Raw genomic sequence first — 16,313 nt, forward strand, 5'->3', positions numbered from 1 at the left:
AAATGAAGGTATTTGTGCATGCTAGTAATCCATCCTCTCTTTCCACACTGACACTGTAGTTCATGTGTTAAACTTGAAACTGATCATATTCTAATTGATTTTCTTCCAGGTTTTTACTTTTACTTGACATTGCTATAACTATCCACTGTAAATATGAATAAACAGTCGTGGGAATCTTTGGAAATGTCGTGATTTGTTTGATTCTAATTCTTGGTGTCATGACTCAATTCAAAATCCATTCTTAACTCCAAATCGATTCTCAGTTCAGTGACCTGTTTTCAGGTTCTTACTCCAGTGCCAAACCACACATTTCTTTAAATACACTGAAATGCAATATGAAACATAACTGGAAGTTAAAATAACTGGTCTCGATGAAGGTCACTGTCTGACGAATAAAAAGAAGCTGAGAAATGTGTGAGGAGGTATGCAGCTTTTTTGTTTATAAAAATTGTCTGCATAGCATATCACAGTCTTCAGCATGTGTAAGAAACAATGAACAACAACATGACTGAGCATTTGCTGTAAGTTATGTGTGCTGGAGTAAATGTGAAGTGTTCTGCTGTGCTGGTGTGTTATGTCAGTAAAAACTCTCTCTGCTGCAACACTAGTAACAGGTAAACAAATTGTTATCCACGACTCTGTACAGCTGCAGGTCTTTTAAAATGAAACAGACTGTTGACCGAGGTGTTTTCTTGGCCTGTTCAGAGTCAGCTGGAAATTTAATAAAGTGCTGCAGTGTGTGTTGGTCAGAGTTTGTTGCTCCGCTTCTCTAACGTTCATCTGCTGCTGATGACATATAAAATATTAACAGAATACTTAATTTGTGTTTTGTAAAGCTATTTATAAAGTTATTACATCCAAATATGCTTGCCTTCTTTGAAGATGAATTACAAGATAACTATCTGCACTGTGCCCTTGCGTTTTAGTTCTGCCTTTTTTAATTATATCAAAATAATTTTATTAACAATGTAAAAACAACTGATTCAGTATCATAGAGGGTGCCAATTGTGATTCTTTTGTGGATCTAGTTTTTCTCTGGGGCCTTGAGTGGGTCACGAGCAGGCTGATCCATGGTAACACAGTTTTGTGACGATGCCAGGGCTGATGGTAGAGGGCAGGTGAGACAGAGACGCTTATGTGTGCTGATGGAGAGCTGATGCCAGGTGTCGTGACCAATTGGGAGCAAAGGATCTTTGGGGGACAGAGGTGTCTGAGCCTGTCCATCTGTCTGAGCAGGGCTGACAACGTTCCACTCACCTGACATGGGTATCGAGTCGTTGGGAAAGCTCAGATCGTCCTCGGCTACCCAGGAGAAGCTCCAGTACCCTCTAGGAATGCCAGCAGCAGCCCTGCCAGCCAATGGTTCACCTGCAAAAACAGGAAAATCCACATCTTACTTTCAGAGCACGTGTCGCAAAATGTCTTGCAGGAGACAGAAAGAAAGAGGAATTAAAATCAGTATTAAAATGTGTAGGCATTCATTTAAATAAGTATTGCTTCCTTCTGTGTTGATTTGAGCTGGCTGGTTGCAATTGATTTGGCATCCACGATGAAGTCCCCTTTATTTGGTAGTCCAGCTCATTAATGGCTCCACTATTCAATGTTGTTGTATGATCTTAAATGCAAAGCCCTTCCCACTGGCAGCTTTACTATCTGACAAACGAGGAAGCGCTTGGCAGCACTTTGCTCTTAATGGAGAGCGACAAAGCGATAGGCCAGCTGTAATTGGAATTTCTGCAATAATATTGAAATATAGTGTGGTATCTCACATTACTACTAAAAACACGATCAACTTCAGTCATTGTTAAATTAAAAGTCCATGGGCCCATATGAATTGGTTATTGGATATCGATAGGTATAATTACCAGAGGAGTTTGTCTGATTTTGTTTGACTCTGTCTTCACCCTCTAAACTCTGAGACTAATTATCGCAAGATCGAACAAAAGTCTGTTACTGTAAAGTAGAGGGAACAACTTTCTTTTACACTTCTTGTACCCCCACCTCCCCACACTGCCATCACACACACACACACACACACACACACACCACACAGCATCTCAGTTTGTCCTTAGTCCATGGATAATTAGTACAAAGTCACAGACCAGTACACCACTGCCTGAGAAGGAGACTCCTGCATAAATCCTGTAGTCATTTCAAATGAGCCTTAAAGAGCGATTGATCGTAAACGCTGCCTTTCATGGCGCTGAACAGAGAGAGGATTTTGGTTTCGACCAAAGAAGACACACACGATTCAAGTTATATTCTTCCCCGGCATGACTTCCACTGGCGTAGCAGATCACATGAAGATGATTTGGGTGTTTTTTTTTTTTTCTAAAAGCCTCTCCATTGGTTATTTTCTACTTTGCTAGCAACTAACATTTGCCTCTTATATCTGTTTAACCACAGCAGATTCAAGTACAAATGCACTTAGCAACCATATTTGCATGATTGTCATATTTCTGCTGTTGTTTCTCTGTAGATACAAAATCAATGTCTCCAAATCAGAAGAATGTGGTTGAGTAGCTAGCATTTCAGTGAGATATGCACCTTGTTTGAGATGAAATCCTTTATCCTGCACAGTACACATGGATGGCTGTCTGCTTTAGGTGTTACTGTCTGCTGTATCATGAAGCAATGACAGCTTGTGTCTTTTTATGCCATAATGGATTGGCTAAGAACAGTGACATTCACCAGATGGAAGAAGGGTCAAACACAATATCTGTGTGTTTTGCTAAGCACCAAAATAGATGAGAGACAAGTATCAATCAATAAAAAGTAAACATGGCTTGTACAACTGAGGCATAGAAAAAGAAAAGAATGAAAATGAGCTGCGCTACTTATCAGCTTATTCCTCAGCCTATAAATGAGCCGTTTGTAGTTTGGCTGTGAGTTTTCGAAGGACAGGCAAGATCCCCTTTGAGATCCCCTTGAAATCAGGCAAGATCCCCTTTAAAATAAAGTTTGTCCTCGTCAGAAGTTGTTGCTTGAGTGGAAGACTGGATGAGCCTTCTGAAAGCAGACATAAGTGTTTTCTGTTGGGACCGTTTTCCATCCGAAATATGGCCATTTGGGAAGAGTTGCTGTGGGGGAAACTGGCTGGCTGGTTGAATACTGGCGAGCTGGCAGGCAGATGCTGGAGCTGGCAGGCTGGTTGGCTGTCTGATAGCTGTAGAGGCTGGCTGAGGGGCTTTCAGACAAACCGATAAGCCGCTGGGGGAGCTGACTGGCTGGCTGAGTTAGACTGGTGTGAGAGGTGGCTGGCTGTCTGTCTGACTGACTGACAGCTGGCTGGGTGAGTGCTGTAGGGCTGAGTGGCTATCATAGGAGTGATATTTCTGGCTGTTTGTGGGGTTGGTTGGCAATATGTCCTGATATTAGATGATTTTGCCCTGTACTCTATGATCCGGTCAAAAAGGCCTGAGGCGGTGACATGGCTATCTTGCAAAGCACTGACCCAACTTCTTTTCTCTTTTCCTTCTATTTTTTAATATGTGAATAACAGGTGAATTGGAGCAGTGCCAGCTATGATGCAGGTGTTTTGCAAGACTATGTTGGTAAAGAGGGAGCTCAGCCTCAACATGTTCAAGTTCTTGCTCTATCAGTCTATGTTCCAAACCTCACCTATTAAATAACATAATTAAATAGCAGATACAAGCAGTCTCTCAGTTGTTCTATGGGCTCAACCTTAAGGGCAGGTTGAGGAGATCAGACATCTGGAGCTCAGAGAGAGCCATCTACACATAAAGAATTAGCCAGGTAAGGTAGCTCTGGTGTCTGATACCTCCTGGACATCTCCCTGTGATGCTATTTTAAGCATGTCCAAAAGGTAGGAGGCACCAGGGCAGACCCATAACATGCTGGAGGCATTACATACTGTACCCTGACTGGCCTGGAAATGCCTCGGAATGAGCAACGGGATGCAGCTGGGAAGCTTGAAGCCCACTGCCTCTACCACCTGGGCACGTAGTGGAAAATGTATGAATGTATGTATTTGCATTCAAATTGGATTCAATATTTTGTGATGAATTATTACTGCTGACAACAAACAATCAAAGAAATACAAAGAAAAAAAATAGGTAACTGCAGTTGACTTTTGACAACAATCATACATAAGTACAAGCATAATATATGTTTTCAAACCAGGGGAAATTTGATTTGATGGCCTTGTACATCTCACAGCAGAGTATAATGATGAAGGTTTGGTTGAAGAGTTTCTCGTTGTATAGTCTAACATACAAACATACTAGGAGTTGGAGGCAGTAATACACTTTTGTATGTGACAAATTAGCTTAATTTCTTGTAATAGGCTGATAGTCTACTGGGGATGTATCATGTCTAACTGGCTGTGAAATATCAAAGTCCTTCCTGATGTGAAATAAAGCTCTACTCTAAATCAAGTTTGCTTTCACAAGCTCATTCAAAATATGAATGTTTTCATGCCTGAGGTCTAATCAGGCAGAATTGTGTTTACATGCAAAATCAAGTTATAGTTTGGGCTAAGCTCCAACTAACCACTAATAATAATAACAGTGGGAATCACATAAATCTATTGAATCTTATGGGACAAAAATCAGGATTTCATATAATTTCATATAATGTAAATAAAGGGATTGGTGTGGTGCATTCTTGTTTCCACTGATAAATCCAATTTATTAGGAGTACTTAACTGATCAGCATTCCAGCCCAAAAACATTATCGAACACCAGACACATCGGCAGAACCACATATTTGCTTTTTATTTCAAACATTTTCCTTCCTTGTCAAAACCTGGTGCTTACATTACCCACAATGTGACTTGATTTGATTCACTCAACCGTACAGATTCAGGTGTGTTATGCTAGTTGTGGGTAATGTAACCTGGAGCTGCTAGTCTTAAGCAGAGATGAGGATTTTATTTATTTATTTATTTTATATTATACACCTGGTGACACAAACAGAAGGAAAGAAAAAAAAATCATCCATATATACACACACACACATATGCACACAAATATTTATACGTACATACATACATTCATACATGCATACAGATATACATCCACTTATATACAATTAAGCAACAGAGGTGTTAATTATACTAACTAAAGATAACCAACCAAGGAGAAAAGGCAAGAGAGAGATGTGTGTGTGTGTGTGTGTGTGTGTGTGTGTGTGTGTGTGTGTCTGCTCCTCTAAGATGTGTGCACTGACTATATCTATATGTTTATTTGTTTTCCTGAGATCTGCCTTTATCTTTTTTGTTCATTCTTTTGTTAATCTGGGTTTAAGTAATTTCATAAATGATTTGACATCTCATCCACTTAAACCAACGTCTTTTATACTCTTTCTCTTCATTTCTAACTCATTAACTTATTCTCTTCATTTCTGAGACTTCCTGTATCGTTACTCTCCATCTTTGAACTGAGGCTTTGAGCCAATAGTTATTTGCTTCAGGGCTGTGATTCTCAGTATTCTTTATATGTACTGGTCCATTTCCCGCATTAGCTCTGGTGGTGATTTTCCAAGAATAATATGTGTAGAGTTAATTGTTTTTTTCATATTTAAATTACTCATGATACCCATTAAAACTGAATGCCGAAATGACTTTAAAACAGAACAAAAAAAGAAAATGTGCAAATGGTTTGCCTTTGTCTCGCCACATTTTCTCCTGCTTTTCTGACAGTGATCGATTGCCTTAAATTATTAGGCAAGAACCTGTTAAAAACAAAACTGTTGGTCTCTATTTATTATATTTGGCATTATTTCTTTTAAGCTCTCTGCTATTATTGAAGATAATATTTTTTCATATGAGTTTAATAGTGATACTGGCTTGTATGATGAGCACTCAGTTAAATCCTTGCCCCCCTTAGGAATGACTGTCATTACTGATGAGTTCCAGGATGGTGTCCAGGTTCCCCAATGCAAAATGATAGACTTTCTGTAGGACTGGTGTCAGTAATGTCCTCAACTCTTAGTAAAAATCATTTCATCTTCTCCTGGAGTCTGAAGTTTCTTTACCTGTCTTGATATTTCATCTATGAGGGATGTGTTCTGGTGTGAGGAGGCTTGTTTTAGTTTCATTTTTCCAAGATACTTTTCCATTTCTATTATATTAGTTTTCCCTAATTCCTGCTTATATACATTCTCATAAAACTTTGCAAATGTCTCCACTATCTCCTCTTTTTCACTTGTAATTTTACTACTATCATCTTTTAATTTAGTAATGTAGGATTTACAAGTTTGCTTCTTAAGTTTATGCCAGAACTTTAATTGAGTTTGGTCCTCCGTCGTATTACTTTTGTTTTGTAATTATAAGTGATCTCTCTATTTCTCTTCTCAACAGTTTATGTAGTTCAGAGCGTTTCTTTTTTAGTCGTGTGGTAATAGCGGTGTTGGGGTCAAATTTGTGCTTATCCTCCAGGAGTTTCATTTGTAATTCAAGCTCCTCTTTAACCAGCACCCGCTGACTTTTCTTTGCAGATGCATAAGCTATTATTTCTCTTCTTAATATAGCTTTTGCTCCTTCCCATTAGGTGAACTCGTTGAGTTCCCCTGTGTCGTTTAGTTCAAAGTAGTCATTAATGCATTTCTTCTTATTTTTTCTTTAAACTTCAAATAGGAGGAGGGAATAGTTCATTCTCCACAGATGTTTCCTTTTTTTTTTAGAATTTTGTTTCACCTTTAGGGTAACGGTTGCATGATCTGATAGTCATTGTTTCAATAATGCATGACTAATAAATGAAATATCTCTTTTAAGCATAAAGAAGTAATCCAATCTACTGTAAGCTGAATGTCTTTAGTTGTTGGATGTAATGTTCTGTCTCTGCACATGTTCTCCTTAGTATTGTAGCTGCGTTTTCTGCCTTATGTGTTCCAGCTGTTGAGTCTGAACTGGGGTTAAGGACTGACCAATGATAATTATTCTTTTCTCTTGTGTCATTATTAACTATCTTCTGAGTCAGGCCCTTCATCTTGGGGATAGCAAATATTTATCAGCGATACTTCAGTTGACTCTATTTTTCCCACGACCAAAATAAATCTCCCTCCCTCATCCTGTATACAACTGATCTTTTCAAAAGGAATATGGGTTTTTAGAAGGTTTTTGAGCTACATGAGGATGAAAATATTTGTGCATTTTTTTTATTGTATTTAGCTTTTTATGTTCTTCTTGTATCAAATGAGTTTCTTGGTGAAACACTATAGTTCCCTTTTCTTTTATCAGAGGCCGCTAACATTTAAAGAAATAATGTTCAAGTTACTCATAAAAGATGTTGTGTATGTATTATATTGTCCTGGGTATATGCATGATCTTAGGTGTTTGCTTCCTGTATCATTTAGTGAATCTATTTGTTCTGCTTCGTGGAGTGTAGATAGGATATAATCAACATAAAAGGGGGTGAAGACAACCCCAACCCAAATTAAATGCATAATAAGTGCAAAAAGTGACTTCCTGATTTGCCACCTTAATGCTTGGGTGGCTCACTCTACTTGTCCATGCGTTCCTCGTTATGATTAATCTCAGCTAATTTTGAGAAAATTTTTGATAAATTGGTGTAGGTACATCATTAACTTTTTAAATTCTACTTTTACAGTCTTAAATCCCAACAGATAATATTCCAACACAACACAACAAAGACATATTTCTTTTTTTTAAATAATATATCCATTTGATTCCTCTGTTTCTTTCCGGTTTGTAATAATATCATTCAAAATGTATTCATGGAAAACATTATTTTCTGGCACCCACAAATGCATGTGCATAACAAACACATACACTCCAGTGCACACAGTCACTCCTCCATGTACGAATTCACCACTACAGAGGAGAGTTAACTCATCCCAGTGAACAGTCTGATTGTGTCCCGCCCACACGCTGAAATCCCTCGAACGCTTAGTGAATTCATCAATGAGGCTTGACTCAACCTGTCACTTAAAACACGTCTATGGGTGAACATACGTCTCTCTCACTTCAGTCCTATATACATCTCTCTGTCTCTTTTTGACTCTCTCATACCCCAAATCTGTTTTTTTTTTTATTGAATTGGAGTGTTGCCTGCAAAACTCTTAAAAAATATGGGCCACTAAAGCTCACAAGGTGGGAGAGGAACAAACACTTTTGAGTTGACAGTGGTGCGCATGATGTATGTGGTGCTTGTGCGCTTTGTTCCAGGACAGTGCAATGATCCGGAAATAAAGCCAATTACTCATAAAAAGAGGAGTACAGGTAGTGGATCTGTAGCTCAGGTATTACTGGTGACTGGTGGCGTCTTCACTGCAATCTGAAATGTTTTCACTCAGGCTAAACAGACTTTTCTAATTTGTTGGTGATAGCTTTTTCGCCATGTGTTTCTGCGCGTTGCCAGGGTGAGAAGGTCAAGCTTAACAGAGACGTTTGTAAATGTAATGAAACACATCAAGCCATTATAGAGAGCTGCCAAGTCTCATGCTTTGACCGTGAGACTCACGCCCGGGAGCAAATCTCACTCCAAGCTGAAGTCAAATCTTGGCAGCTCTGCCATTACAGCTAATTGAAAGGGAAATGAGGAAGCCGCACGTTCACGTTACTGGATTTTCCTACTCCTTGGCCTCCTGCATCACAATTGTCCTCTTCTTTTTACCCATTAATTAAAGATTTACCTTGGGATACATACATTACTGCCTAAATAAATTGATTACCTGTCCGGCCCAGTGACACGTCATTAAATGCTCGTCAAAGTCTGCCAGCACCACATCAGGCAGCTGAGGCCTGGAATTGGCTGCTCTCTCCCTGCTACAAAAGGCCGCATTGATTTCCATCAGAGGAGCCCTCATGTCCACTAAGCACTCCGACTTTCATTAAGACCTTCACAGAATTCCACGCACGTTGCTCCACAGCCCCAGAGAGCGCACGTGCGTGTGTGTGTTTGTGTGTGTGTACACAGTCAGTCATTCGCACACACACTGTTCACCTGATCACACTCCTCGCCGGAGAACTCTACCAACAGAGCCGAGGCGGCAGTCACCACTTCTCCAATTAAACAGTCTTTAAACAAGAGTATGGTGACAATAAATAATTCATAAATGTCTCATCTACACTAATAGATGTGTCAAGTTTTTTTTTCTGGGGCTTAAGTCTCGTTCTAACGACTAGCATCCAAGGTCAAACGGGGTTAAATAGAGAAGGCAGATTTAAAGTGTTCATGTTAATATGCCACCTACCGCGCTTGTTGTTAGCTTTAAGTGGGGGGGATGAGTTGATTCTAAGAGGCTTTCTGCGTTTGTCATAAGATGTTGCTACATGAATCTTTTTGGCATAAACCCTGTCTTGTAAACAAGTGGGGATTTTTGGTTCAACTGTAGGACCGTAGGAGCTTATTAACTCAAGTGCTGCCCATTAAAAACTTGACTTAAGGCTTAAAATAATGCAGTTTTTACTCTGCGGAAAGAGGTCATCTCAGCAGGCTCAATTCTCCCTCTTGGATAGCTGTCGCTAAATTTTAAAGGCAGGATGACAGCGTGGATTACAACCTGCAGGGAGGCGGAATGGCTGATATAACGAGGGGGCAAAGTTTGAAAGAGAAGATACAGTGAGTCTAACAGAACAAAACGTTTAATACTGTAAATGTGCTACTGCGGTGGTAGAGAGGTCATCTGAGCGGTTACACCGGATAAGCATCTTTTTTTGCTTCGGATCTATGACACGTAGCTACTGTAAATGAGCTGGTAATGATCAAAACTTTCAGTCACTTTCACACAACATATGATGAAATACCAGCTTCGCCAAGCAGCAAACCCTGAAAAACCATCAGAGCAATGCCTTCTGACAGCACTTATGAGGCTCCCCATCGGTAATGTATGTTTATTTGACATGTATACCCCGGAATTCAGAGTAAGATCAAGCACTGCTTTGTCTCACAAGTCGAACACTAAATGATTTTATCAAAAGAAATGGATCATAAGGCTTCAGTCTCAAACCATTATCCGGGGGAAGAAAGGGCTGCAGTGACAATGAAGATGTCAACTGGGCTTCACTGATGCTCATTAAAGAAAATGATTTTTTTCTGTTGTACAATGATGCATCTTTTTTTGTTTGAAGCTCTCAAACAAACAGAAACACCTCTAAGGATAGCAGGCAGCCAGGCATTTACAAATAATGCATAAAAATAACTCATTCACAGATAAAGAGAGATATCTAAAGTCGCGGCTTCAAAAGTTCTCCGGTCTCATTTGCTATGCTAGTTTGTGGCCACGGGGCGTCTGATTTAGTGATGGAAACACAAAATTAATCAATTATGTAAGATGCCTCCCGTTTTTTTTTACGCATATGTTTGTTGTGAATGGCCCATTTCCTTTTCTAAGTGTGCAGAGATCTCACAAATATTAGTCTCCTCGCATTCATTTAGGCCCTAGCACCACCTCCGAGGCAAAGTATGTTGTGATACGCCGAGTCACACTAACAGCATACTCAGAATTCTTCTTTTCACCCGTGACACAATGATGGTGGCTTCTGGCAGACGTTTCTCGTGTGCTGGCGCTAACCAGATGGTGTGGAGATGTCAATGTAAGACACCTGCTTTAACAAAGCCATAGTTAAAGCCACAGCATCATGTCACCTGTAATTATCAGTGTAATTATCTATTTATATACTGTATACACACACATACAGTACATATGTGTGTACATACAGCACTGTGCAAAAGTTTTAGGCACTTTAGATGTTTAGATTCTTCTCCATTATGCAATATCATCAGGGAGGCATCTGATTCAGCAGCATGACAACGACCCCGGACATCCAGCCAGAGTCATTAAGAACTATCTTCAGTGACAAGAAGAACCAAGAGTCCTGCAGCAGATGGTTTGGCCGCCACAAAACCCTGATCTCAACATCATGGAGTCAGTCTGGGATCACATGAAGAGACAGAAGCAACTGAGACGCCAAAATCCACAGAAGAATTTTGGCAACTTCTCCAAGATGCAGGAACAACCTACTTGATAAGGACCTTGAAAAACTGTGTGTAGGTGTAGCCAGGAGAACTGCTGCTGTTTTAAAGGCAAAGCTGCTCACATCAGATATTGATTTCATTTAGGCTTCTTCTACTTTCTTCTAGTACTTTTGCTTGTTGTATTTTGGCTATAATCTGATAAATACTTGTGTGCTTTTAGTAAAAGTATTTCTACACTGTGGTACTGTGGTATTGCTACTTTTACTCAACTAAAGAATCTGAGTACTTCACCCACCACTGGATAATATATATTGTATACCATTTTAAGAAATATTCTGAATAAAAAATACATATATAGATATTAAGGTCCTTTATAGTCTACCTGATATTAAAATCATGACACATACATAATAATACTGAATGTATTGTTATGGTTTTGCTCCCATTGAGAAACTCCACCTAGCAAATCAATATTTGTTTGCACTGGCCACATACAAGTCTGCAGCACGTAATGTTTAAGTGACAACAGTGTGACTGAAAACATTTCCTCAACGATTAAGTGGAAATCAGACTGATTTGGTTCACTTCTGCCAACAAAATAATCTCCATTCTTCTTCCATCCTGATAGCACATGCTGGGTCTACAAACATTCAAGTTTGAAATGTAACGGCTCACATGGACAGCCTGTCCTCACAAGAAAAACAACAGTATAGGTTTAGAATTCAGACGGCAAAAACAACCTATAGTTACGTTTACGCCATCTATTGGCCGTAGTAATTATGACCTGAGGAAGTGACACAGTTCGGATGACGTCAATATACGGTAACAATTTGCTTAATTTTTGGGGAGGCAGGTTGGGTGGATGGCTCGGTAGTTAAATAGCAAAAAGTGGACTTTACTGCAGGAGAACTTGTTCGCTTCCGTTTTCAACCGTGAGTCGGGACATTTTTTTAAAAACCGTAACGTGGTGTTTACTCTTGCCATGACGACAAAGGTTGCGTAACTTTAAAGAAGTAGAAACCGTATTTCAAGTGATCATTTTAACCTAAAACATGATCTTTCTCTAAACCTACCAAGTAGTTTTTGTGCCTAACCCTAACCAGACCTAAACCACCGTGTTGTCACGTCTTAAAACATTATTTTTTAACGGTGATGTAACGGTTTTGGAAAGTGGCGTATTACGCTCCTATAGGTCGTTCTGGAGCGCAGCTACAATCAACCTATGTGGTAGTTAAATTATGAGGTTGTGTTGGAAGAAACTAGAGGGGAAATTTACTTTTGGAAGCTGCTATATAACACAAATCATCATCAGTTCATCATCTCTTTCTTGACTTCAAAGTGTTTGACCATGATGTTAGGGTGTTTGTTTAGTTACATCATCAAAGCACCAACCGAGCAAGATCCGAATTGGTCTTTCTCAATGACTGAGGCATTGATTACTTTTGTAGCTCCTCTATTGCCCAGGAGAGAACTAACATGTTGCTGTGTGTGAGTATAATGAACTGGCTAGTTTGATATTTCATGCACATATAAATCATTCATCAAAGAGCAACTTTCAAAGCCCACTCTGAGCACAAGAGGTGATAATCATAAAGGTGAAATTACTGTGGTTTCCAGTGGCTCGCACTGACTGAGCTATTACCACTTTCTGGGGCACAAGATCAGAAACACTTATGCTATGAGAGTGGAATAAAATGACAATAGAAAGTTACACAGACTCAGGCATCAGAACACTTTACTTTCTAGTTGTACTTTGTGCATGCTGATGCTGAGGTAAATATAACAGCACTGCGGAACAACGTAGCACTGCACCGCTCCTGCCTCTCACCTCACCACTGCCCAGGTAATGCTCCTCATAGCTCACTACAGAGGCTGTTTGGAAAATCTCCCGGCAACCAAATAAGAATGAACGTCAAACACACACACACACACACACACATGCTCCTGGACGACAAATAGAAATATTCTATTATATGAGTCTTCTTCAGTTCTCTGCCTTTGTCTTTCTTTGTCTGTGAAACAGCTGACAGGAAGCCTTAATTACAGAACCACATTAACTTTATCCGCAGTCACCAGCCAGCTGATTACAGTGTGGACATCTATGAACTTTAAGATATTAAATGCAAGCCATGAAATCTGTGATAAACACTCCTTGTTGTGAGAATGAATACTTCTAAAGGTATTTTAGATCATAATCACTGAGAATTCCTCCGCAGCTTCTCGCTGGTACAAGGCTAACAGTCACAACACATTGACTACACATTAAAACACAAATACAACCTCCATACAGTGCGCTCTACGCTTATTAACCGACTGATTAGAACTAATTAATCATTAAACAGCCATATGGCCTCAGTTTCCAACAGATATGCAATCTAACTGTAGCTGCTGTGTAAATCACCTGCACTATGAGCAAAAAAAAACATGTTCACTCATGGACGAACAAAGAAGATATAGAGGACAAAAGTGCAGATGTTGCTAAACTTAGATACTTAGGAGCTTAAGTTCCTTAAAGGATAGCTTTGGGTTTTTTTTCAAGTCTGTTTTAATACAATACTGACGAGCCAATATATTCGTGGAAATGGGTTTTGTTCACTGTAACGATTCCTACTCTTCATACTTACCCTGAAGCTATTCTCTCAAAACATAACTACAGTGTAGGAAAAAATGGGGGACAAAATCCACAGTCCTAGTTCTGAGCAAAATCACATTCTGAAGTTCAGCTGAAGCTAAAATGAGGCCTAAGCTGAGTCAGCAAAATTGAGTCAGTCCTCTAATGTTACGGTCTGTTCAGTGTGAAATCTCACCTTTTTCCTTCCACGGAATGAAGTTCCTTGCTAATCTGTGGTGGAAGGATACGTTCTGCTAGCTGCATGTAAGTCTGTTGACATTACATAAGATGTGCTCAGAGAAAACTGTTTTTTTTTCTTAGCATATTTGACAGATTTGACAGACAGTATTTTTGCTGTCTGTGTTTTAGGACACTAATATTTTGGTAACCATGCTTGTGTTCTGGTGTGACATCTCAGAGTCGATCTCCAGCTCTTCTGGTTGCCCTCCAGACCACGTTGAGTTGCTCCTGAATCTGCGCCGAATAAGACATGAAACATAGTTCAGTCTGTGTTTATCTGATGTGTTGTGAAAGAAACAAGCCATGGTAAAAAAAATTCGTTCCAGAGATTTCCATTGAGAGATCCCGAAAGGAGCAAGTTGTGGCTAATAGCTGCCAGATGGACATAAATACACCGTTTGCATGGCTCAGTAGGGGAGGGACTGGGAGAAAATATCTTAAGAACACAGTGGCGTTATCGCCAGCTGAGCTGACAACAGTTGACGAGGGGGTTGAGTGTAAATAAATACATAGTATGTGATTTAGTCTGTAACTTGTACTGTAGTTAAAAGCCGGTTCCAGCAACAAGTCTACATACAACTACTAGAATGTATCTGTCCGCTGCAGCTTGGCAGAGAACGATTTAGCTCACAGAAACTGCTGAAGTTTCAGATTAGCCTCAGCTGAATTTTAGAATGCATATTTGCACAGAGCAAAGACTGTGGATTTTGGCCCCCATTTCTTACAGTGTAGTCACGTAGAATAGCTTCAAGCTTCAGGGTCAGTCTGGAGAGTAGGACAGTGACTAAGACCCACTTCCACATACAAAAGTCAGTATTGTAGGAGGACTTGAAAAAACCCGAACCTATCCTTTAACTTAAAGACGATCACAACAGCATTTGTTGATGATCTTGGCAGGCTTTCTCACAATGATGATTATCAGAAAAAAAAACAGCAGCAGTGACAAAACAATTCCACTAATATTTATACTAATAATTATCATCCATTCAATTACTCCAGAGAGAACAGAGGGAACAGAGGGGCAGTGGCTTGAGTCACTGTAACCATTATTGTATACCCTGTTTGTCCCTGGCTGCTCACCAATCAATCACCTGCAGCTGCAACAGCTGATGCCACACACACATACACACACACACACACACACACATATCAGGATGAGCGAGCACACTGAAGAGAGAGAGAGGGAGAGCTGCCAGAAAATGTCTCTTACTGTATGGAGGCAATTGTAGGTTTGTTTAATGCTTGTTGTTGTTTTTTTTTTTAAATAAACAAGGTTAAAAATGATCACAAATAATTCAGTAAATTCACAGGTATACCTAAGAAGTGTAAGAATGATCAGTAGCAGTAACAGTGCCACAGTCAAATCAATTTCATAATGAAAAGCAAACAGACGTCTTGCAGTGCTCCTGCTTTTCATCATCTCAAACACTTTCAGAATACGGATACTCACTTTCACACTCATGCAATATTTTTTTTTTTACAGTCTGTTGCATCTGAAGATGCCTGAAGATGAGGAAAGGGACATTTTTTAAATTTCACTTTGATTTCCACCGTCCTCCTCCTTCGTTCCGCTCTGTAACCAGGCAACAACACTGGAGACAGACACACCGCCACACCCGGAAGCGAGCAAACCGTGGTGAAAAACAGCATCTCATGTTTCCCTGTTGTGTGTAACATTGCCGTCACATTGCTGCATGGACCATGTGACAGACTATAAGCTAATAATTCAACGAGGAATGGGGGACGCTGCTGCTCTTGTCTTTGGCTCCACTGATCTACTGACAGTAGGATTTCACTTATGAAATCCACTCGTCACGCTTATGTTCGGTATCGGTTTCACCTGATGCATTTGACAACTGATGCAGATGTTATTGCCATCTGGGAGTGAATTTTATCTGCTGCAGTGAGATTCTGTGATTTATTTTTGTAAAAGTCAGCTACCATTTAGAGAAACTTTCTCTCTCTAAAGAACTTCTAACAATCAACCATTTCCTGAAACCTTCTCGTCCATCGTGTAACAAACGGAGGCGCGCTATCCAGAGATTGGTAGCTACATGTCTCCAACATGGCAGCGTTGATCAGAGGGATCAGAGCGATCTTACAGATGGAGTTGACAGACTCATTGATGATGTTGCAAGAGCAATAAGCACGGTAGGAGCCGTAATCATTCTCACTCTGATGAAGACTAGATCACAAGACGGCACACTGGAGGCATTTCACAGACGGTAGAACACACGTGGATTTAAGTTCTAACTAATGTATGACGCTATTGTAAACCAGCTGAGTGCAGTTTTGAAGCTCCTTTAAAGAAGGTATGAGAAGTGAAACGTGCAGAGCTTGTATAGTATATGACATGTTCTGCTTTGTGCACAGAGGAATTGTATTCTTAAAAGAAGCCAACTGTAAATAAAGGAGTAGAAAACAGTAAGCTATTTGTGCTGTAGAGATAATGTGCCATCTTTTAAACCACCTCCCTCCCCGCCACACCGACACATTTCCTCTCTCACGTCTTCCCAATTTGGAGTATTGACTCATCTTCTAGCGGAAGTTCTGTGTGTGTG

The 16,313-nt window shown here is 39.9% G+C and overlaps 1 protein-coding gene across 2 annotated transcripts in view; it reads right to left on the minus strand.

Annotated features, from left to right (window-relative positions):
• Positions 1-16,313, minus strand: part of alk (ALK receptor tyrosine kinase) — a 352,978-nt gene that overhangs the window by 206,099 nt on the left and 130,566 nt on the right. For both annotated transcript variants that reach the window (XM_042387785.1, XM_042387784.1), the window contains exon 2: positions 1,258-1,368. In XM_042387785.1, the coding sequence (XP_042243719.1) occupies positions 1,258-1,368 (111 nt within the window). The remainder of the gene's footprint in view (positions 1-1,257; positions 1,369-16,313) is intronic.

Source organism: Thunnus maccoyii, chromosome 16 (genome assembly GCF_910596095.1).
Source record: "Thunnus maccoyii chromosome 16, fThuMac1.1, whole genome shotgun sequence".
Classification (NCBI taxonomy): Eukaryota; Metazoa; Chordata; class Actinopteri; order Scombriformes; family Scombridae; genus Thunnus; species Thunnus maccoyii.